The sequence below is a fragment of the Xenopus tropicalis genome, chromosome 9 (genome assembly GCF_000004195.4).
Source record: "Xenopus tropicalis strain Nigerian chromosome 9, UCB_Xtro_10.0, whole genome shotgun sequence".
NCBI classification, from domain to species: domain Eukaryota; kingdom Metazoa; phylum Chordata; class Amphibia; order Anura; family Pipidae; genus Xenopus; species Xenopus tropicalis.
Window position 1 is genome coordinate 81,540,820 of NC_030685.2, and position 24,563 is coordinate 81,565,382.

The 24,563-nt window shown below is 43.9% G+C and overlaps 1 protein-coding gene across 2 annotated transcripts in view; it reads right to left on the bottom strand.

Moving 5' to 3' along the window:
- Window positions 1-1,703: 1,703 nt before the first annotated feature.
- Window positions 1,704-24,563, bottom strand: part of thsd7b (thrombospondin type 1 domain containing 7B) — a 267,106-nt gene continuing 244,246 nt past the window's right edge. For both annotated transcript variants that reach the window (XM_004912730.3, XM_002933951.4), the window contains 11 exons: window positions 23,587-23,725; window positions 23,180-23,295; window positions 21,600-21,717; window positions 18,855-19,000; window positions 13,908-14,067; window positions 11,524-11,697; window positions 11,123-11,218; window positions 10,771-10,853; window positions 8,047-8,239; window positions 6,537-6,624; window positions 1,704-4,291 (listed from right to left, as the gene is read on the bottom strand). In XM_004912730.3, the coding sequence (XP_004912787.2) occupies window positions 4,210-4,291; window positions 6,537-6,624; window positions 8,047-8,239; window positions 10,771-10,853; window positions 11,123-11,218; window positions 11,524-11,697; window positions 13,908-14,067; window positions 18,855-19,000; window positions 21,600-21,717; window positions 23,180-23,295; window positions 23,587-23,725 (1,395 nt within the window). In that variant the 3' untranslated portion in view covers window positions 1,704-4,209. The remainder of the gene's footprint in view (window positions 4,292-6,536; window positions 6,625-8,046; window positions 8,240-10,770; window positions 10,854-11,122; window positions 11,219-11,523; window positions 11,698-13,907; window positions 14,068-18,854; window positions 19,001-21,599; window positions 21,718-23,179; window positions 23,296-23,586; window positions 23,726-24,563) is intronic.

A 24,563-nucleotide genomic window follows, 5' to 3' on the forward strand; every position in this document is an offset into this window, starting at 1 on the left:
TCCTAATATGATATAAAATAACAGTATCCGAAAATGTGGCCTGTCTGAAATTGAACTAAGCTCTCTAAGTACTCAGCGATTTATTCCATGAGGCCCTGGGACCTGGATCATATTAACATTTAAGTACAGTATCTACTGTCAGTCACTGACTTGTTTAAGCTGAGCCATCTGTTCCGCTACAGAGTATATATGAAACGTAACGTCTCTATTGTGTAATTGTACATAGAACTGATTAAGAACATTTGCTTTTTCCCTTATAACCAAATTATTATATATTTTTTAAATATAGTTACAAATTGCATCTTTTATGAATATACTTGAAAAAACCTTTAGGGATTAGTTTTTGCTTGTGAGGCAATCAGTTACTCATTTTCTATTATGTTATAGCTGTTTTACAATGCTTGTAGTATTTATACACCATAAAAGAAGGAGGTTCTTAATGCTCTTACATTTCCTTCTTAAGGGGATAAATTGAGAATAGTAATGACTTTATATAATTTTATAATTCAGTGTTTTTAGCTGCAAACCTCATGTCTCAATCGATGGACTGAAGTACGGATATTAAGGTGCTAATGTTATTTTTTATTGAAATTAAGCATCTTTGTTGCACCAATATATGCTTGCATTCTGCAACAAACATTAATTAAGACAATATTATGGTCACTATTACCCAGGTATTCTTGAATTATATTTGCTGTACATTGTGGATCACTAGATCCAATATGAAATGACTTCTGATTGGGCCCTCAACAATCTGTGACAACTTGTTTCCATTAAATGTCCAAGCAATTTGGTTGCACCAGTCAATATCTGAGTAATTCAGCCCTCTCATTTTCCACCATGACTTCTTCTTTATACAGGTATGGGATCCCTTATCCGGAAACCCGATATCCAGAAAGCTCTGAATCACGGAAAGCCCTGTACTTGATCCCAACTAAGATATAATTACCCCTTATTGGGGGCAGAACAGCCCTATTGGGTTTATTTCATGGTTAAATGATTCCCTTTTCTCTGTAATAATAAAACAGTACTTGTACTTGATCCCAACTAAGATATAATTACCCCTTATTGGGGGCAGAACAGTCCTATTGGGTTTATTTAATGGTTAAATGATTCCCTTTTCTCTGTAATAATAAAACAGTACCTGTACTTGATCCCAACTAAGATATAATTACCCCTTATTGGGGGCAGAACAGCCCTATTGGGTTTATTTCATGGTTAAATGATTCCCTTTTCTCTGTAATAATAAAACAGTACTTGTACTTGATCCCAACTAAGATATAATTAATCCTTACTGGATGTAAAATAATCCTATTGGGTTTAATTAATGTTTTATTGATTTCTTAGAAGACTTAAGGTATGAAGAACCAAATTACGGAAAGACCCCTTATCCCTTATCCGGAATACCCTTGGTCCCGAGCATTCTGGATAACGGGTCCTATACCTTTACTGTGTTTGGAATCCCACTTCATATAAATATATTCCCCATACATAAAGAAATGATTATACTACGCCTTGTGGCTTACTTTCCCTTTACATCAGCCCATACTGTATCGCGTTGGCTTTTGCTGAGCAGATTTCTGCTTATTCTCCATCCCTGCTGCCTGGCACACACGGCGCTGAGCTGGATTTTATTGATGTCCTTATGATTTCTTTCGAGAATAACTCTCTTTTATTACATTAAACAAAAAAGAGAACACAACTCTATTCTTTAAAAAAAAACACATTTTATGGTTAGAAGTGTACAGTTCAGGCAAACAGAAGTTTCTCAGATATCTTGCATCGTCCAAGTTTCTCAAAGGACAACCTCCGGCCATTGGGTGCTTCTGAACTAAATCACTGGATCTCCTCACAACAAGGCCTGTTTCGGAAAGGAAAGATACGGCACTTGCCCTTGAGGGGCGTCGACAGATGAGATTTAGAGAAACAAAAACCTTCCTCCAAAACAAATGCATACAAAATGTCTTTGATCTAGTCCCATATAAAACATGAATTACATTCCACTTTTTAAAGAAGCACTACATCATCTGCTTCTCTATGGAGTCTAAGGTTGCTTCTTGCCATTCATTGTGGCACTAAATATTTACCCCATCAACTGTAAGCCCTACGTGGCAAGGCCTACTGTGCTTGGAACATATGTGCAACATTGAGTTCTGGAACCCCACAAACCATAAAGCATTCATTTAAGGTAGATGGGCTCAACATGAAGTAACTCTTGACGTTGGGTGGGGTTGGTGTTTCTTGAAGTAAAGCCAAATGTTGAAGATTCTGTAGATGGAGAGCAAAGCTTGTGGAGGTGACTTCTGAAGGAAACATTGGGTGAATGTGTCTGAGACAAACAAACCACTGGGAGAACATGACTTCAGGTGGACTGAGTTTAGAAGATCCAATATCCTATCTGATCCCCCTAGTGAGCAGACGTGCGGTGTAGGAGCTCCTGAGTGGTGGATTTCTCCCCTGGCCCTGTTAAGGGTCTGGGGGGCTGCTGAGGTGACTTATGAGGGGAAACATTGGGTGATTGTGTCTGGGACAAACAAACCAACCAATGGGAGAACATGACTTCTGGTGGACTGGGTTTAGAAGATCCAAGATCACCTTCCTTGGGAGTTCTTTGCAACATTAAGATCTGAAATGTAGGGGTCTTGACTTTAACAGTTAGGTTGTGTTGCTTGAAGTAAAGCCATATGTTGAAGATTCTGTAGATGAAGAGCAAAGTTTGTGGAGGTGACTTCTGAGGGAAACATTGTGTAGAATGTTTAGGTGAATGTGTCTGGGACAAACAAACTACTGGGAGAACATGACTTCTGGTGGACTGAGTTTGGAAGATCCAAGATCACCTTCCTTGGAATGTTTAGGTGAATGTGTCTGGGACAAACAAACCACTGGGAGAACATGACTTCTGGTGGACTGAGTTTGGAAGATCCAAGATCACCAAATGTCCATTCATTATTTGAATGGAAATGGGCTCAACACGAGCTAGTGAAAATGTAGGAGTCTTGACTTTAACAGTTAGGTGGTGTTGCTTGAAGTAAAGCCACATGTTGAAGATTCTGTAGATGAAGTGCAACGCTTGTGGAGGTGACTTCTGAGGGAAACATTGGGTAGAATGTTTAGGTGAATGTGTCAGGGACAAACAAACCACTGGGAGAACATGACTTCTGGTGGACTGAGTTTGGAAGATCCAAGATCACCTTCCTTGGGAGTTCTGTGCAACATTAAGATCTGAAATGTCCAATAGCCTAAAGCATTCTCTGAATGGAAATGGCCTCAACACGAGAAGAGTGTAGCTAGTGAAAATGTAGGGGTTTTGACGTCAACAGTTGGGTGATGTTGCTTGAAGTAATTGGTGAATATTCTTTGAGTAACTTTTAAGGAAAGCATTGTGCAGGTGAATGTGACTGGGCCAATCAAACCTCTCGGAGAAGGTAACCTCTGGTGGAAAGAGTGAAGAAGATCCAAGTTTCTTAAAAAATAAAAAATACATTCAGTATTCATGAGGGTGTAATTTGTTCCATGACTGGAAGAGCCATCATATGGACAATGCCCAATCCTGCAATCCTGAATTGGTAGTATATCGGGAAACTGAATAAAAAAAGGCCTAGGTTTAGAAATATAACAAGTAAATTCCATGTACAAAAACCATTATCTGAAGCCAAGACCTGAAAAGTCCCACGTCTATTTACACGGAGTTGTTTGAAGCAGTTTATTCCCGATATTCATATCAAAGCAAATTGAAATCCAGACACATTTTTCAAACCGTTGTCTCGTGATAATAAAAGGAACAGCACAATCCATCGCTAAGAATCCAGATACGTGCCGGGCACACCCTGTCGTGCTCTGACCTATGAAATGTGTGCTGAAGAAGTACAAAAATAATGCATTTATGACCAATTGCATAATGTCTTTATGTAGCAGAATCCTGCACGTGATACTCTGAGAATGTTCTTCCATTTTGTTATAAGGTTGAGTCATAGGACAAATAAAAAAAAAATAAGGAAACCAAAAAAAAAAAACATGAAGAAAGAAAATCCAAAGAACAAAGTCCGATGACTTTCTTGAAGGCAAAATTTCGATGATGTATCTTTAGGTCGTTCCACCATGTTCTTGTATCCAAGGAACAAAGGAACATCAGTTTTGCTCTGTCATTGTTACAAATGAGAGGCAGTTAAGGCAGTCGATATCTGCATTTTATTTCTCCCCTTCGAAGAGCTACATGTCATAATCTCCGTCGTACGTGAAGGATAAGGGCTTCTGCTGAGGGAAGAGACTTATCTGTTCCTTTGGCTTTTTACTGAAAGACATAAATAATCAGAAGAAAAGGGTAATGTTTCCAGTTCTACAAGACTAACAATCAGCCGGCAGGAACATTATTCTGTATATGCCCCCGGCACATCAACATTGGGATCTGTACGAGCGGTGGTGAATGAGTCTATGGAGATAGTTAACGAAGTTCCACCTAGGGAACATCATGAAAGCTTGGGATAGGACTGAAGGTGAACGTAACATTTTGATATAAAAATTGCTCCTAACAATTGCAGTGATTCCAGATCTACTGCTGGATCCATGGATCAGAATTTAAGAGATATTTTTGAAGCTTCTCTGAACTTTAGAGTGATGTTTCATTCATTCCACCTTGAGAACATCAGATCATATTTACATGAAAGCTTGGTCTACAGCTGAACGTAACATTTTGATATCAAAATTGCTCCTTACAATTGCAGTGATTCCAGATCTACTGCCAGATCCTTGGATCAGAATTTAAGAGATATTTTTGGAAGCTTCTCTGAACTTTAGAGTGATGTTTCAGCATTTCACCTAGAGAACATCAGATCTTATATTCATGAAATCTTGGTCTACAGGTGAACATAACATTTTGATATCAAAATTGCTCCTTACAGTTGCAGTGATTCCAGATCTACTGCTGGATCCAAGGATCAGAATTTAAGAGAAATGTTTGGAAGCTTCTCTAAACTTTAGAGTGATGTTTCATCATTCCACCTAGAGAACATCAGATCTTATTTACATGAAATCTTGGTCTACAGGTGAATGTAACATTTTGATATAAAAATTGCTCCTTACAATTGCAGTGATTCCAGATCTACTGCCAGATCAATGGATCTGAATTTAAGAGAAATGTTTGGAAGCTTCTCTAAACTTTGGAGAGATGTTTCATCATTTCACCTAGAGAACATCAGATCTTCTTATTAACATGAAAGCTTGGGTTGGAACTACAGGTGAGCATAACATTTTGGTACAAAAATTGCTCCTTACAATTGCGGTGATTCCAGATCTACTTAGGGATCCCTGAATCAGAGTTTAAGTGAGAATTTTTGGAACCTTCTCATGGAACACGTTGCGTTCTACAGAGGGTTTCCACCACTATTCTGTTCATTAGTCTCTAAAATCTAAGTTTGAATTTCATTGGAACTGAATTGAACTGTGCAATGTTTCTGTTTGTGTGCTCTTATAACATGTTGTAAAAGGGGTCATTTACGTTTGCCCCTGCCGCAAGCACACAAACGTTAAGGGGTAGCTTTAGTCACACCCATTCTCAAAGCACTTTTGGCAGGGGCATATCTACACAACGGATTAAAAATCCAGTCAAAGTCACCGAGGACAGGCACAAAACAGCCTAACTCATTGGCGTAACTATAGAGGGGTACAGGGTGGCCCAGACTCGGGGGGCTGCTTCCTCTGTAGTTATGAAGAAATCCCCAGGAGCCCAATGGCAGGAACTGAAAGTACAGCAGGGGTCTTTAGCTCCAATGTAACTGCTACAGAAGCACTGACCATAATTGATCCTTTCTGCCCAGTAATGGAATAGAAAGGAATAGGAATTTCTCCCGTCCCCTTGCCCCCCATCAGATAAAAGCCTATTTTCTCGCCATAGATAAAATGACAGATAATGTTCCTTCCAGCAGGAAAATGGAAACTTTTCTTTTATACTGAATGTTCTGCTCTTTAAAGGAGAAGGAAAGGTAAAAACTAAGTAAGCTTTATCAGAAAGGTCCATGTAAATACAGCCATAAGAACTCACAGAAACGCTGCACTGAGTCCTCTGTCAAAAGAAACACAGGATTTCTTGTCTTCTTTTTTGTAAACATGTTCTTTGGTATCAGACTTCCTGCTCTTAGAAAAATCCTTCAGGGCACTGGCAAAAGTCTGTTCAGTTTGCTCCTCTCTCCCTCTGCCTCTCCCTTCTCCTCCTCCTGTGCTGTGTAATCTGAGCTACCAGCAGCTAGAGCTGCAGCAGGAAGCTACTGAGACCAAGCTAAAATGGCAGCTGCTATGTTAAACAAACAGAAGGAGCTCCTAAGGTTGTTTACTCAGGTATGGTAAAGCTTTCTGCAGAATAAATATAGCATTCTAGGTGGCACCAATGTGGCGAATCTATTGGAAGTAAAATGGCAAAATGCCTTTCCTTCTCTTTTAAGGTGCACATTCTGGGCTTTAATGTTATCAGCAGCCTGGGCTGGAATCCCTGAGCCTCAAGGGCTGATGGGAATGGAAGCAAAAGTAAAATCCTCCGTACTTACCAAATTAAATAGGAAATGAGGATGATGAACACGATGAGTAGGAAGCTGCCAGCCGATACGCCGTATACCCACAGCCTCACTCTCCCATCTAAAAGGAAGAGGGGTACATATTTAACCAATAGGTGGATATCAAGGTACAGAGAGGGGTAAAGGGGTTATAGTGGGACCTAGTGATGAGCACATTTTTTTTTTGCCAGGCATGGATTCGCTGCAAAGTTCCACATTTCGTCATTGGCAAAGGTTTTCATGAAACTGCCACAAAAATTTGCTGCAACTAAAATTCGCCAAATGAGAAAGTGTCATGGTTGCGTCAAAAAGTCACGACCCGTGAAAAAAAATGGTGGTTGTGGCAAAGAAATTTTTTTCGGCAAAGTGGAACGGAGCAGATTCGCTCCGTTTCACTTCGCCGAAAAATTTGCGAATCTTTCAAAAGATCCGCAAAAAATTTGCGAAACTGTGAAAATGTCGTGCGGCAAAAAAAATGCTGCCCACGGCTATTATTTCGTTGCACGCGGCTATTATTTCATTGCCCGCGGCTATTATTTCGTCGACCGCAGCTATTATTTTGTCGCCCGTGGCTATTATTTTGTCGCACGGCTATTATTTCGTCGCACGGCTATTATTTCGCCGCCCGCGGCTATTACTTCATCGCACGGCTATTATTTCGCCACCCGCGGCTATTACTTCATCACACGACTATTATTTTGTCACCCGCGGCTATTACTTCATCGCACGCTATTATTTCATCGCCCGCGGCTATTATTTTGTCGCACGGCTATTATTTCACCGCCTGCGGCTATTACTTCATCGCACGACTATTATTCCGCCGCCCGCGGCTATTACTTCATCACACGACTATTATTTTGTCACCCGCAGCTATTATTTTGTCACCCGCGGCTATTATTTCGTCGACCGCAGCTATTATTTTGTCGCCCGTGGCTATTATTTTGTCGCACGGCTATTATTTCGTCGCACGGCTATTATTTCGCCGCCCGCGGCTATTACTTCATCGCACGGCTATTATTTCGCCACCCGCGGCTATTACTTCATCACACGACTATTATTTTGTCACCCGCGGCTATTACTTCATCGCACGCTATTATTTCATCGCCCGCGGCTATTATTTTGTCGCACGGCTATTATTTCACCGCCTGCGGCTATTACTTCATCGCACGACTATTATTCCGCCGCCCGCGGCTATTACTTCATCACACGACTATTATTTTGTCACCCGCGGCTATTACTTCATCGCATGGCTATTATTTCATCGCCCGCGGCTATTATTTCGTCACAAGGCTATAATTTCGTCGCACGGCTATTATTTTGTAATTTTTGGATGTGCGGCAATGCCAATGGCGAAACGTGGAAATTCGCTGCGAATCCATGCCTGGCGAAACATTTCGCCCATCACTACCCATCACTAGAGGTGCCATACCCAAAGTGCCGCAGGTTGGGCATCCTCCATATACAGTATATTACCCATAATCCCCCCTGCCCCTGGGGCACTTGCCTGGATCGAAGGGCTCGATGGCCCAGCCACTAAACATCTCCTGGATTTTGGAGTTGAGCGGTTTGTTTTTCGCCACAAAGGACTTGACGTCGGCTTTCTTGCCCTCCATGCCGGGCACTTTCAGGCAGTAGTCGAGGAGGCCGTTGGATCTCGTTATCTCCATGTATCCCTGCTCGCAGCCGCACAGCCCGTTCTGAAAGGAAAAGCAAAAACCATCAGAACCTGCTGTGTTTTGGGCCGGCTGCCAGCGCCACACACCGCCGCTTTCATGTTATGTGATGCCAGAGAAGGATTGGCTCGTTTAATCACTTGACCTTGCTTTTTAATTAATTCTACCATCAAAACGCTATTAGCAGCTGAGGGGCTGTTGGCTGCGCTGTGTCTCTGTGCTTAGGGCTGCGCTATCCCCTGTAATGTACAGCAGCTCTACGCATTATCCAACGCCAGGCTACTAGCGGGGCTCATTTATCAACAGTGGGCACATTTGCCAATGGGCAGTAACCCGTAGCAGCCAATCAATGATTACCTTGTTTCAGCCAGCTGCATGTAGAACAATGAATGTAACAATTTGATTGGTTGCCAGGGGTTTCTGCCCATGGGCAGGTTTGCCCACTGTTGATAAATGAGCCCCTTAGCTTGTCTTATTCTGTGTATAACATTGGCAGTCTGAGGGGCCTCACATAGCAGTAACTGGGGCAGTTGTTCGGGCACCCAATTAAAGTCTACACTCGTGCCCCTTAGGCGCTTAGGAGAGCTGGGGGCTCTGCAGCTTTTGTATGTGAAAAATTGTACAGCAGCCCTATGTATTCCATATGACCCCCACTATTTATTCATTGGTATAGAATTATAATAATGTCTAATGGAATGGGCTAACATTGTCTCCAGTCCCCCGAAAAGGACCTTAATAACTTTTAGTATGTTATAGAATGGCCAATTCTAAGCAACTTTTCAATTGGTCTTCGTTATTTATTTGTTATAGTTTTTGAATAATTTGACTTCTTCTTCTGACTTTCTCAAGCTTCAAAATGGGGGTCACTGACCCCGGCAGCCAAAAAACCTATTGCTTTGTGAGGCTCCAGTTTTATTGTTATTGTTACTTTTTATTACTTATCTTTCTATGTCAGCCCCTCTCCTATTTATATACCAGTCTCTTATTCAAACCACTCCCTGGTTGCTAAGGTAATTTGGACCCTAGCAACCAAATAGCCGCTGAAACTCCAAACGGGAGAGCTGCTGAACTGATAACAAACTATAGAAAAACTACAAATAATAAAAAATGAAGACCAATTGCAAATTGTCTCAGAATATCACTCTCTACATCATGCTAAACATTAACTCAACAACAACCGCTTTAAATTAGGGAGAGAAGGGTCCCTGCTATAGTTCCTAGAGAGTATTGACCTCTACAATCACCCTTAAGGTGGCCATACAGATTAAGATCCGAGGTCGCAAAGTGAGCGGATCTTCTCCTGATATCCCCACCTATGGGTGGGCGATATTGGGCTAATTTGGTCGTTTGGCCCCATTAGAACGATGGGTATAGGCATCCGTCGGTTCGGGAAGCGCATCAACGAGCCGATGGGGTCCCCGATCCAACTAATTTTTAAACCTGCCCAATCGATATCTGGCCGATTTCAGGCCAGATGTTGGTCAGACAGACCAGTCGTTAGTGCCCCTACATGGGCCAATAAGCTGCCGAATGGGTCTAAGGGACAGATATCGGCAGCTACAATCGGCCGTGTATGGCCCCCTTTAGCTTGAGCCCACCCAAATAATGGTTTGGTCCTTAACTATAATATATATAAAAGTGCTCCGTGGGCTTTGCTTCCCCTTGGATCCCTGTACTGCCAGAACAGACTCCAGGATGGGAGTAAAGGACAAGTTTAAAGACCCCCCTGTTTAACCCCTTCAGCGTCTGTCAGTGCTATTGAAATGGCCTGGGATTCCCTGCACCCTTCAGATATGGGCCGAAGCAAAAAACCGACCTATAAGGCACCTATAGAGACCTTGTGTCACCGGCGCATCACTTTGATTTATGGTGTCAGGCACAGAGAGGGGACCTTGTGGCCCCGTCCCCAACAGCAGGGATGGCAATGATACACAAGGAGAGAGAGTCAGGCGGGCCCCGGAGATGAGTAATTGTATTGTCAGGCAGGCGTTCAGGCTTCATTGGGAGTGAAAGACAAGTATAAGAGCAGATCGATCTTGGACTCACTTGGGCTGTCAGCGGCCGTGTCCCAGCGCTTCTGCCGTCTCGTCAGATAAAACCATATAAAACCAACCCCCCCCCCCCCCAAAGCGGAGATTAACCATTTCTACCAGGGGTGTAAATACAGAGGTGGTTGCAGGGGGGTGTAGAGGGCCCAGTAATGGCCAAATTAATGAGCAATTTTAATACAGACATGGGACCTGTTATCCAGAATGCTGGGGTTTTCTGGATAAGGGGTCTTCCAGTAATTCAGATTTCCATACCTTAAGTCTGCACCAATAAGGATCCGTAATTACTTGATTAAAATTAAATCTGGTGTTTGTATTCTCTGCACTGCTAGTTCTGACTCCTGAAAACAAGGCAGCTGATTGAATTACAGCTGGGGAAGAACTGATTTCTGCTACGTCGTTTCAAGAGTCAGAACTAGAGAAGAGGAAAGGAACAAACAGCTCTTTAATTGCAATTGGATGATGGAAGAATACATCGACCAATCAGCATTCATCTAGGCTCTTTACCTGCTTACATACGGAGAAGGGTTTTCTGCACGGTGGGTCGCAGTGTCGGACGGCTGCAGGCTGCAACGCTATAGAACAGCCCCCTAAGGGGAGAAGATAGCAATTATAATAACACAGTCACAAATGTCTCTTTTTCGTATACTTTATGCCTCGGTGAGACATTAGCCCATTGGCCAGGGTGTCTCTTATTTGCCATTAACCCCTTCAACTACAGATCTAGACCCGCCCTCTCCCAGCCCAACCTAGAGTGCTGTCATCATTTATATGTTACAGACAGGGATCCCAGTGCGACTATTATGCCCCTATTTTGCCCCTTTACACAAAACCTATTTAACCCCTGCAGGGCCCCTACCTGTAACGTTCAGGCCGTCCGACCGCTGACACCAAACGCTTCTCCTGTTGTCCCTCCAGCCGCTGGTTTTCCATACGTATGTGTAGCATTTCCCACCTGCACCCAACACAGTGACTGATCAGCAACTACTGGCCAACTGAGTGCAGGAGTAGAATCAGGGGAGAGATACGGAGCGGGGGGGGGGGCATAACTTTGGGGACCCAGGCCGCCCCGCAAAATAAATATCCAGTTCCCCCCTATACAAAATCAAAGGTGACCCTAGAGCAAAATCACAGGAAACAGACCCCTACAAAGCCCCCTATACCCCTGTTCCCCCCACCCCATAGCCACCCAGTTACACCAGTGGTATAGAGAATATTATAGAGAATATTACAAGGGGGGCTTTTGGGGAAGGAACCAACCTGTGCACGGGCGCGTCTCTATGACCTGTTCTGGGCAGCTTTCTTGGTTTTCCAGAGACTGGATAATGAATGTCCTAGACCTTGATTGGCGCCCAACCGATTCAAAGCCCCGCCCATCGATGCAAGTGAGCTCACAGGCACTCCATTGTGACCACTCTGTCAGGTGACAGTCACCTAAGGGCCAATAGAATAATGGAATCAGGTATCTTTAGACAGTAAAGCTTATTGTATGCCCAGAACATTCCTTCTCTGTATATTTGTATTTATACATATGGGTAGGGGGTGCCATAGTGTTTCCCTTAGACAGCACAGTATGGGGGTACAGCTTATTGTGTGCCCAGAACATTCCTTCTCTGTATATTTGTATTTATACATATGGGTAGGAGGTGCCATAGTGTTTCCCTTAGACAGTACAGTATGGGGGTACAGCTTATTGTGTGCCCAGAACATTCCTTCTCTGTATATTTGTATTTATACATATGGGAGGGAGGTGCCATAGTGTTTCCCTTAGACAGTACAGTATGGGGGTACAGCTTATTGTGTGCCCAGAACATTCCTTCTCTGTATATTTGTATTTATACATATGGGTAGGAGGTGCCATAGTGTTTCCCTTAGACAGCACAGTATGGGGGTACAGCTTATTGTGTGCCCAGAACATTCCTTCTCTGTATATTTGTATTTATACATATGGGTAGGAGGTGCCATAGTGTTTCCCTTAGACAGTACAGTATGAGGGTACAGCTTATTGTGTGCCCAGAACATTCCTTCTCTGTATATTTGTATTTATACATATGGGTAGGGGGTGCCATAGTGTTTCCCTTAGACAGTACAGTATGGGGGTACAGCTTATTGTGTGCCCAGAACATTCCTTCTCTGTATATTTGTATTTATACATATGGGTAGGAGGTGCCATAGTGTTTCCCTTAGACAGTACAGTATGGGGTACAGCTTATTGTGTGCCCAGAACATTCCTTCTCTGTATATTTGTATTTATACATATGGGAGGGAGGTGCCATAGTGTTTCCCTTAGACAGTACAGTATGGGGGTACAGCTTATTGTGTGCCCAGAACATTCCTTCTCTGTATATTTGTATTTATACATATGGGTAGGAGGTGCCATAGTGTTTCCCTTAGACAGCACAGTATGGGGGTACAGCTTATTGTGTGCCCAGAACATTCCTTCTCTGTATATTTGTATTTATACATATGGGTAGGAGGTGCCATAGTGTTTCCCTTAGACAGTACAGTATGAGGGTACAGCTTATTGTGTGCCCAGAACATTCCTTCTCTGTATATTTGTATTTATACATATGGGTAGGGGGTGCCATAGTGTTTCCCTTAGACAGTACAGTATGGGGGTACAGCTTATTGTGTGCCCAGAACATTCCTTCTCTGTATATTTGTATTTATACATATGGGTAGGAGGTGCCATAGTGTTTCCCTTAGACAGTACAGTATGGGGGTACAGCTTATTGTGTGCCCAGAACATTCCTTCTCTGTATATTTGTATTTATACATATGGGAGGGAGGTGCCATAGTGTTTCCCTTAGACAGTACAGTATGGGGGTACAGCTTATTGTGTGCCCAGAACATTCCTTCTCTGTATATTTGTATTTATACATATGGGTAGGAGGTGCCATAGTGTTTCCCTTAGACAGCACAGTATGGGGGTACAGCTTATTGTGTGCCCAGAACATTCCTTCTCTGTATATTTGTATTTATACATATGGGTAGGAGGTGCCATAGTGTTTCCCTTAGACAGTACAGTATGAGGGTACAGCTTATTGTGTGCCCAGAACATTCCTTCTCTGTATATTTGTATTTATACATATGGGTAGGGGGTGCCATAGTGTTTCCCTTAGACAGTACAGTATGGGGGTACAGCTTATTGTGTGCCCAGAACATTCCTTCTCTGTATATTTGTATTTATACATATGGGTAGGGGGTGCCATAGTGTTTCCCTTAGACAGGACAGTATGGGGGTACAGCTTATTGTGTGCCCAGAACATTCCTTCTCTGTATATTTGTATTTATACATATGGGTAGGAGGTGCCATAGTGTTTCCCTTAGACAGTACAGTATGGGGGTACAGCTTATTGTGTGCCCAGAACATTCCTTCTCTGTATATTTGTATTTATACATATGGGTAGGGGGTGCCATAGTGTTTCCCTTAGACAGGACAGTATGGGGGTACAGCTTATTGTGTGCCCAGAACATTCCTTCTCTGTATATTTGTATTTATACATATGGGTAGGGGGTGCCATAGTGTTTCCCTTAGACAGGACAGTATGGGGGTACAGCTTATTGTGTGCCCAGAACATTCCTTCTCTGTATATTTATTTATAGGGGCAGGAGCTGCCATATTGCTTCCCTGCCAAATTTACCTGGACAAGGCACATAACAGGGAGCTGCCATTTGATTCTCTCCGGACGACACGCTACCGCAGAGCTGGGCATTCACTCGCTTCCTGGCACCGGACTCTGATGCATTATGGACTATACAGCTGACATTGCGGAACTTCATTCCTTCCCCGCACTGACCACTCTGTAAATAAATAGGGGCTGCTTAATGCAGGAATTTATCATTCAATCACATTACTGGACCATTTGTTGAATAGGGCTAATTAGCTAGCTAGCCCATTGGCCACCCATCACTTACCTTTTCTTTATAAAGAGCCTGATAGGGGGTACTTTATTCACTATATATTATAAGGAACTCCTCGGGGACTTATAATATCCCTATATGTTACAATAGGGGGTACTTTATTCACTATATATTATAAGGAACTCCTCGGGGACTTATAATATCCCTATATGTTACAATAGGGGGTACTTTATTCACTATATATTATAAGGAACTCCTCGGGGACTTATAATATCCCTATATGTTACAATAGGGGGCACTTTATTCACTATATATTATAAGGAACTCCTCGGGGGCTTATAATATCCCTATATGTTACAATAGGGGGTACTTTATTCACTATATATTATAAGGAACTCCTCGGGGCTTATAATATCCCTATATGTTACAATAGGGGGCACTTTATTCACTATATATTATAAGGAACCCCTCTGTGACTTATAATATCCCTATATGTTACAATAGGGGGCACTTTATTCACTATATATTATAAGAAACTCCTCGGGGACTTATAATATCCCTATATGTTACAATAGGGGGTACTTTATTCACTATATATTATAAGGAACTCCTCGGGGACTTATAATATCCCTATATGTTACAATAGGGGGCACTTTATTCACTATATATTATAAGGAACTCCTCGGGGACTTATAATATCCCTATATGTTACAATAGGGGGCACTTTATTCACTATATATTATAAGGAACTCCTCTGTGACTTATAATATCCCTATATGTTACAATAGGGGGTACTTTATTCACTATATATTATAAGGAACTCCTCGGGGGCTTATAATATCCCTATATGTTACAATAGGGGGTACTTTATTCACTATATACAGGTCCTTTTCAAAAAATTAGCATATTGTGATAAAGTTCATTATTTTCTGTAATGTACTGATAAACATTAGACTTTCATATATTTTAGATTCATTACACACAACTGAAGTAGTCCAAGCCTTTTCTTGTTTTAATATTGATGATTGTGGCATACAGCTCATGGGAACCCAAAATTCCTATCTCAAAAAATTAGCATATCATGAAAAGGTTCTCTAAACGAGCTATTAACCTAATCATCTGAATCAACTAATTAACTCTAAAAACCTTAAAAAGATTCCTGAGGCTTTTAGAAACTCCCAGCCTGGTTCATTACTCAAAACCGCAATCATGGGTAAAGGTGGCCATACACGCACCGATATTATCGTACGAAACCTCGTTTCGTACGATAATCGGTGCGTGTATGGCATGTCGGCGAGTCGACCGATATCGCAGGAAGCTGCCGATATCGGACGACTCGCCGATCGGACAAGTTTGAAAATTTTGATCGGGCGCCATAGAAGGCGCCTGACCAAAATTCTCCCTTCAGAGCTGAATCGGCAGAAGGAGGTAGAAATCCTATTGTTTCTACCTCCTTACCTGCCGATTCAGCCCTGAATGGTGTGTGGCGGATCTTACGATGTTTCGTGCGACCGATGGTCGTACGAAACATCGTCGGATCGCCACGTGTATGGCCACCTTAAGACTGCCGACCTGACTGCTGTCCAGAAGGCCATCATTGACACCCTCAAGCAAGAGGGTAAGACACAGAAAGAAATTTCTGAACAAATAGGCTGTTCCCAGAGTGCTGTATCAAGGCACCTTAGTGGGAAGTCTGTGGGAAGGAAAAAGTGTGGCAGAAAATGCTGCACAACAAGAAGAGGTGACCGGGCCCTGAGGAAGATTGTGGAGAAGGACCGATTCCTGACCTTGGGGGACCTGCGGAAGCAGTGGACTGAGTCTGGAGTAGAAACATCCAGAGCCACCGTGTACAGGCGCGTGCAGGAAATGGGCTACAGGTGCCGCATTCCCCAGGTCAAGCCACTTTTGAACCAGAAACAGCGGCAGAAGCGCCTGACCTGGGCTACAGAGAAGCAGCACTGGACTGTTGCTCAGTGGTCCAAAGTATGTCATTCGGAAATCAAGGTGCCAGAGTCTGGAGGAAGACTGGGGAGAGGGAAATGCCAAAATGCCTGAAGTCCAGTGTCAAGTACCCACAGTCAGTGATGGTCTGGGGTGCCATGTCAGCTGCTGGTGTTGGTCCACTGTGTTTTATCAAGGGCAGGGTCAATGCAGCTAGCTATCAGGAGATTTTGGAGCACTTCATGCTTCCATCTGCTGAAAAGCTTTATGGAGATGAAGATTTCATTTTTCAGCACGACCTGGCACCTGCTCACAGTGCCAAAACCACTGGTAAATGGTTTACTGCCCATGGTATTACTGTGCTCAATTGGCCTGCCAACTCTCCTGACCTGAACCCCATAGAGAATCTGTGGGATATTGTGAAGAGAAAGTTGAGAGACACAAGAGCCAACACTCTGGATGAGCTTAAGGCCGCTATTGAAGCATCCTGGGCCTCCATAACACCTGAGCAGTGCCACAGGCTGATTGCCTCCATGCCACGCCACATTGAAGCAGTCATTTCTGCAAAAGGATTCCCGACCAAGTATTGAGTGCATAACTGAACATAATTATTTGAAGGTTGACTTTTTTTGTATTAAAAACACTTTTCTTTTATTGGTCGGATGAAATATGCTAATTTTTTGAGATAGGAATTTTGGGTTTTCATGAGCTGTATGCCACAATCATCAATATTAAAACAAGAAAAGGCTTGAACTACTTCAGTTGTGTGTAATGAATCTAAAATATATGAAAGTCTAATGTTTATCAGTACATTACAGAAAATAATGAACTTTATCACAATATGCTAATTTTTTGAAAAGGACCTGTATTATAAGGAACTCCTCGGGGGCTTATAATATCCCTATATGTTACAATAGGGGGTACTTTATTCACTATATATTATAAGGAACTCCTCTGTGACTTATAATATCCCTATATGTTACAATAGGGGGCACTTTATTCACTATATATTATAAGGAACTCCTTGGTGGTTTATAATATCCCTATATGTTACAATAGGGGGCACTTTATTCACTATATATTATAAGGAACTCCTCGGGGGCTTATAATATCCCTATATGTTACAATAGGGGGCACTTTATTCACTATATATTATAAGGAACTCCTCTGGGGCTTATAATATCCCTATATGTTACAATAGGGGGCACTTTATTCACTATATATTATAAGGAACTCCTCGGTGACTAAGCACAATTCAGCAGGAACAGCCCCCTTTGTATGTTTATAGCCTATACATTGACTCTGCCAGCACAGATATTCCTGTATATTAAATACAATTCCCCCTCAGCCTGTAAAGAGAAGAGGAAATGGGCAATAAAAGTAAGATTTGTTTTGGTAAAAGTGTATTAGAGTTAATTCCCCCTATAGAAGGAGACGGCTGATGTGTGCCCCAGTGCCAGGCTTTATTAAGTTGGCATCTAAATAACCCGACACAGTCTGCGCCTGTTCCCGGTGCCTGGAGGTTCCCATTCATTATACATTAACAGTCTGTATTCTTAGCTGATTAGATTTAGCTGATCCCAGCAGTAACGGGCATGTTTGTACACACGGCGCTAATAGCTGCAGGGATTTCCAAACACAATCATTGAATCAGCTCTGCTTTTCTCCTACAGTAGCGCAAGGTACCCGCCGGGAGGCTGACTTAATTCCGAATGTAATCAGCAGTGTAATTATACGGGGGAAACAAACCCGCCGCTCTGTGTGCCGATACCGAGCAACAAGGACTCCCCGCCGCTAGCACTAAACCTGCCCTCCTGTAATTACCTATTAATTACACTATAGCCTTAAGGGAGGCGAATTACAGTACAGCCTTAAGGGTAAAGACACACGGAGCTACTTAGTAGCAGCTACTTGTCACAGCTACTAAACGCCAGAAAATACCCTGCAATAGACAATACTGAGAATTGCCTCTGCTAAACACACATAGAGACAATTATCAGTAAATTAATCAGCATTGTCTGTTTTAGTAGCGGTGACAAGTAGCTGCTACAAATAGCTGCTATGAGCAAACTAAGGGGGCTGTTCCTGCTGAATTGTGCTTAGTACAGGGGAATCCCTATGTGCCATAGTTTTATGGTATCTCTCTGTACAGGCTATGAGCAAACTTAGGGGGCTGTTCCTGCTGAATTGTGCTTAGTACAGGGGAATCCCTATGTGCCATAGTTTTATGGTATCTCTCTGTACAGGCTATGAGCAAACTTAGGGGGCTGTTCCTGCTGAATTGTGCTTAGTACAGGGGAATCCCTATGTGCCATAGTTTTATGGTATCTCTCTGTACAGGCTATGAGCAAACTTAGGGGGCTGTTCCTGCTGAATTGTGCTTAGTACAGGGGAATCCCTATGTGCCATAGTTTTATGGTATCTCTCTGTACAGCTTATGAGCAAACTTAGGGGGCTGTTCCTGCTGAATTGTTGGGGCCAAAACTGAGGGGGTGGAGCTATGACAGAGAGGGGGCGGGGCTACTAAGCTGTCGGAAAAACCAGAGGGAGCTGCAGCGTGAAAGAAGTAATGGGCAGGATGGTGGGGGAGTGGGGGGGGGGGGCAAAATGGAGGTGGAGTGGGGGTGGAATTGCAAGCCGGAAGCAGAACATTAGGGATCACAAATTTACCAGCAAGTACATTGCCTGTAAATTTTCAATACTGGCCCTGTCTGCTATATTACAGACTAGGCCAGTGAAATACCAGCCAGGTGGCGACCATAATTATTGTCTGTTATTACACGTACCTCTATCTTGCATTTGGACCATTCATCAAAGCTCCACTCGTAACATGGATAAATGGGGCAGGACTTGTACTGACTGAGCTGCTTTGGGCACGGCCTTCCTTCCCCTTGTGCCTGTAGGAGGAGGCGCCTGGAGCGAACCATTTGCCCTAAACGGGTGAGAGAAAAATTCCATTTGTTATTGCCAGTGCAGCAAACTAGAACACAAGTCAAGTTTAACCCCCCAGCATGCCCATAGTTACCCCTAGGTTACTACTATAGTTTATATAAATACCCCGCTGTGTAGCCCCGGGGGCAGCCATTCCTGCACTGGTACAGCTGGGGTGTTTGCTACAGAAACCCTACTATAGTTTATATAAATACCCCGCTGTGTAGCCCCGGGGGCAGCCATTCCTGCACTGGTACAGCTGGGGTGTTTGCTACAGAAACCCTACTATAGTTTATATAAATACCCCGCTGTGTAGCCCCGGGGGCAGCCATTCCTGCACTGGTACAGCTGGGGTGTTTGCTACAGAAACCCTACTATAGTTTATATAAATACCCCGCTGTGTAGCCCCGGGGGCAACCATTCCTGCACCGGTACAGCTGGGGTGTTTGCTACAGAAACCCTACTATAGTTTATATAAATACCCCGCTGTGTAGCCCCGGGGGCAGCCGTTCCTGCACTGGTACAGCTGGGGTGTTTGCTACAGAAACCCTACTATAGTTTATATAAATACCCCGCTGTGTAGCCCCGGGGGCAGCCATCCCTGCACTGGTACAGCTGGGGTGTTTGCTACAGAAACCCTACTATAGTTTATATAAATACCCCGCTGTGTAGCCCCGGGGGCAGCCATTCCTGCACTGGTACAGCTGGGGTGTTTGCTACAGAAACCCTACTATAGTTTATATAAATACCCCGCTGTGTAGCCCCGGGGGCAGCCATTCCTGCACTGGTACAGCTGGGGTGTTTGCTACAGAAACCCTACTATAGTTTATATAAATACCCCGCTGTGTAGCCCCGGGGGCAGCCATTCCTGCACTGGTACAGCTGGGGTGTTTGCTACAGAAACCCTACTATAGTTTATATAAATACCCCGCTGTGTAGCCCCGGGGGCAGCCATTCCTGCACTGGTACAGCTGGGGTTTTTGCTACAGAAACCCTACTATAGTTTATATAAATACCCCGCTGTGTAGCCCCGGGGGCAGCCATTCCTGCACCGGTACAGCTGGGGTGTTTGCTACAGAAACCCTACTATAGTTTATATAAATACCCCGCTGTGTAGCCCCGGGGGCAGCCATTCCTGCACTGGTACAGCTGGGGTGTTTGCTACAGAAACCCTACTATAGTTTATATAAATACCCCGCTGTGTAGCCCCGGGGGCAGCCATTCCTGCACTGGTACAGCTGGGGTGTTTGCTACAGAAACCCTACTATAGTTTATATAAATACCCCGCTGTGTAGCCCCGGGGGCAGCCATTCCTGCACCGGTACAGCTGGGGTGTTTGCTACAGAAACCCTACTATAGTTTATATAAATACCCCGCTGTGTAGCCCCGGGGGCAGCCATTCCTGCACCGGTACAGCTGGGGTGTTTGCTACAGAAACCCTACTATAGTTTATATAAATACCCCGCTGTGTAGCCCCGGGGGCAGCCATTCCTGCACCGGTACAGCTGGGGTGTTTGCTACAGAAACCCTACTATAGTTTATATAAATACCCCGCTGTGTAGCCCTGGGGGCAGCCATTCCTGCACTGGTACAGTTGGGGTGTTTGCTACAGAAACCCTACTATAGTTTATATAAATACCCCGCTGTGTAGCCCCGGGGGCAGCCATTCCTGCACCGGTACAGCTGGGGTGTTTGCTACAGAAACCCTACTATAGTTTATATAAATACCCCGCTGTGTAGCCCCGGGGGCAGCCATTCCTGCACTGGTACAGCTGGGGTGTTTGCTACAGAAACCCTACTATAGTTTATATAAATACCCCGCTGTGTAGCCCCGGGGGCAGCCATTCCTGCACTGGTACAGCTGGGGTGTTTGCTACAGAAACCCTACTATAGTTTATATAAATACCCCGCTGTGTAGCCCCGGGGGCAGCCATTCCTGCACTGGTACAGCTGGGGTGTTTGCTACAGAAACCCTACTATAGTTTATATAAATACCCCACTGTGTAGCCCCGGGGGCAGCCGTTCCTGCACTGGTACAGCTGGGGTGTTTGCTACAGAAACCCTACTATAGTTTATATAAATACCCCGCTGTGTAGCCCCGGGGGCAGCCATTCCTGCACCGGTACAGCTGGGGTGTTTGCTACAGTAACCCTACTATAGTTTATATAAATACCCCGCTGTGTAGCCCCGGGGGCAGCCATTCCTGCACTGGTACAGCTGGGGTGTTTGCTACAGAAACCCTACTATAGTTTATATAAATACCCCGCTGTGTAGCCCCGGGGGCAGCCATTCCTGCACCGGTACAGCTGGGGTGTTTGCTACAGAAACCCTACTATAGTTTATATAAATACCCCGCTGTGTAGCCCCGGGGGCAGCCATTCAAGCTGCAAAAACAGAGAAAAGTCACAGGTTATTTAGCAGATAACAGATAAAACACCATTGTATTCTACAGAGGTTATATGCTATGTAACTTGTGCCTTTTTTCAGTTTTTCCAGCTTGAATGGCTGCCATTCAATCTGTCTATGGATATATAGATATTTTCAGACAGCTTGGTCAATTCATGGCTCGGTCTAGAAGATAAAGCCAAGAGATCACTTACCGCCAACGCCGCAGGTTTGTGAGCACTGGGACCAGTCTGACCATTCAGAGAGCTGGCAGGCGATGGCACATTCCACCAGGCAGCGGATACTCATGGGGAAGGGCTTCTCCCTATTCATCTTGATTATAAAAAAAAAAAATGAACATTTAGATGGGGGTCAGTGTTTGGGCAAGACCATTGCTTATATGGGTAGCAGTTTGGCCCCTCTATACGATTTCCCCGACCCTCTTCCTTATGCTTCATTCAAACACCCGGATGGTTGTTTATTTAAACGACTGTACCCCTTAACCTTTTAGCCCCCCCTGTATTATAATTGTCGATTCCATGCCCCTGGGACATAATCAACAATGAGCGGCACAGATCTTACGGGCAAATGACTCCATCTCGGTGTATGAAGATGAGAATTCTCCGAGCAGGAATGTGCCAATTAGCGCCGAGTTCCATCTAATAATCCGAACATCAGGCGCCGGAACATTGTGCTCATTAATGGGAATCACAAACAAGGTCGCCGGCGAGTGGCAAAGGACCTTTGAGCATCAAGAGCTCATCCGTCCCGCAGAAAGCCCTCCATAGCGGGCAGTGGGGGGGCAAAGGGTGCAGATTGCGTTCATTCACGGGTCAGCGCTGTGCTTGGTATCAAAGCAATGCCGGGATAATTATGCTCAAGGAGACAAATTAATTCAAAATATAAGGAGCAATTAAAAAAAAAATACAAAAATATGGAAAATATTTGTGCTGGCCTAGTGCCTCCGAGCGCTGGTTTATCATTGGGCAGAATAGCAATGTCAGTGTCCATATAAACTCCCCTCTGGCCTGTGATCTGTATTATATATAATAACATTTATAAGGGGGTTCAGACTGTCTTCTAAAGCTGAGAAAGGCACAGACTCTGCTAATTTACTTCTAGAAAGTAGTACCAGTGCTGTAAGGATAAACTTTGAAACTATAAACTGTTCCTGCTGGATTGTGCTTAGTAATTGTAAATCCCTATGCTGCCATAGTTTTATGGTATCTCTCTGTACAGGCTATGAGCAAACTTAGGGGGCTGTTCCTGCTGAATTGTGCTTAGTACAGGGGAATCCCTATGTGCCATAGTTTTATGGTATCTCCCTGTACAGGCTATGAACAAATAGGGAAAAACTGGCAGTACAAAGAGAAAAAAACTACGGCTAAGTGGTCCGTTAAACTAGCAGCTTATGATAAAGACATATCAGAGACCCTTTCATTTCTTTCCCGTATTTGTATCGAGCAGGATGGGAAGAACCAACAGAAAGCATTAAAAATCTCTCCGTCTCCCAACTTTTCTCCCTAGCGATTGTGACGTCACCTCCCCTCCGCTATTACCGGGACTGCATTGAGCACTAATAATAGTAATTTGGTTCTGCCTCTGTTTAATACATGTATGTCGTGCCATTTCCGAGGAGATGGGATTCATTAAGTGATTTTATTCCACTCATTTAGGGGGCGCCGCATTACTAGGTTCCCATCAGCATTTATTGCCTTTGTGCTTTGCGGCTGAAAAGCACCGAATGGGCTGGAAGGAGCCTGATGATTTTAGTAAAGACCCATTTAGCCATTACCTGTTCACACAGGGAAGTTTGCACTGATTGCCCATCGCTGCGGATACAATCTAACAGGCGTGTTTTCAGACCTTCGCCGCACTCTGCATCTCCACTTAGCTGGCACGTGCTCCACTCTGCAATGAGCCCAGGAACACATTGAGTAAAAACAGCACAAATGCAGAATAAAAGGTGACTAACGGCAACGTCATTATCTCCTTAGGTGCCCCAATTCCAAAGTCACGTTCTTTACTGAACCATTTTTATTCTGTGGACACAGGGTGGAACGGGTAGGGTGAAAGAGCGAGGGCATCTAAGTTGGTTTCAATGACTTGTTGAGGTCAAGAAATAAAAAAAAACATAAATACCCAAAAGGTGCCGACAGATATTGGTGCCATGAAGCAGGCAGGTTGGTGGCTGATACATACCTGTTATATTATAGTGATAGTGGAAACAGTTGCTGTTGAGCCTACAAGGTTCTGTTTGGGTCCCTTCTGGGCACTCATGGCCATTAACAGGGATCCGCAATGGGAACCGTCTCCTCGTCCTCATCGTGCCGATGTCACACTGCGGAAAACAGAAGGCCATTCGGTTATAAGAAAACACTACAGTCTCTTTTACTACCGACACATTCTGATGGCCCTGGTAGGAAGACTGGGCCCACGTCTAAGGTGGCAACTGTTTGAAGCAAGGGTTTTCCACCTGTTGAACGAGATATACCATCAGTGGCTTCTTTGCAGGACTGTAAGCCATGATTTGCCTTTCACCCCCCTTAGTGCAATCACTGAATAAGAGACCTGCTGGCCATTCCATTTGGAATTTTCACCAGATATTTAATCCATTACAAGCAGTGATGCCAGGGCTAGACACAAGCCTTGTAGGACATAGGGTGACAAGGGTACCTATTTTGCTGCACTTAATAGCCATTATTTAATCAATTGCTCTGTCTATAGCACTGGTCAACCCAGACTATAAAGCAAATCATACACTACTGGCTGATATTGGTTGCTAAAATGGCCCTTGTAGTCAAAGCCTATTGCCACATGTATTGGGATGGTTTGATCCCATTGTGCTTGAACTTCAATGAACTATCGATGAGGTCCTCTCCCTACAGGTCTGACCTGGGCTCAGACATCGACAAGGGGGAAACAATAAACTCATCTCTGTTGAATCCACTTCCTAAGCCAGTGGTCCTCAACCAGTATCTTGTGGGCAACATGTTGCTCACCACCCCCTTTGATGTTGCTCTTGGTGTCCTCAAAGCAGGTGCCCATTTTTACATTTCTGGCTTGGAGACAAGTGTTGGAAGCAAAGAAACACAGTTTTACTCCAAGCAGAGCCTCTTGCAGGCTAGTTTCTTGGGGATGCCAAATAGACAATTACAGCCTTTATTTGGCATCCCCAA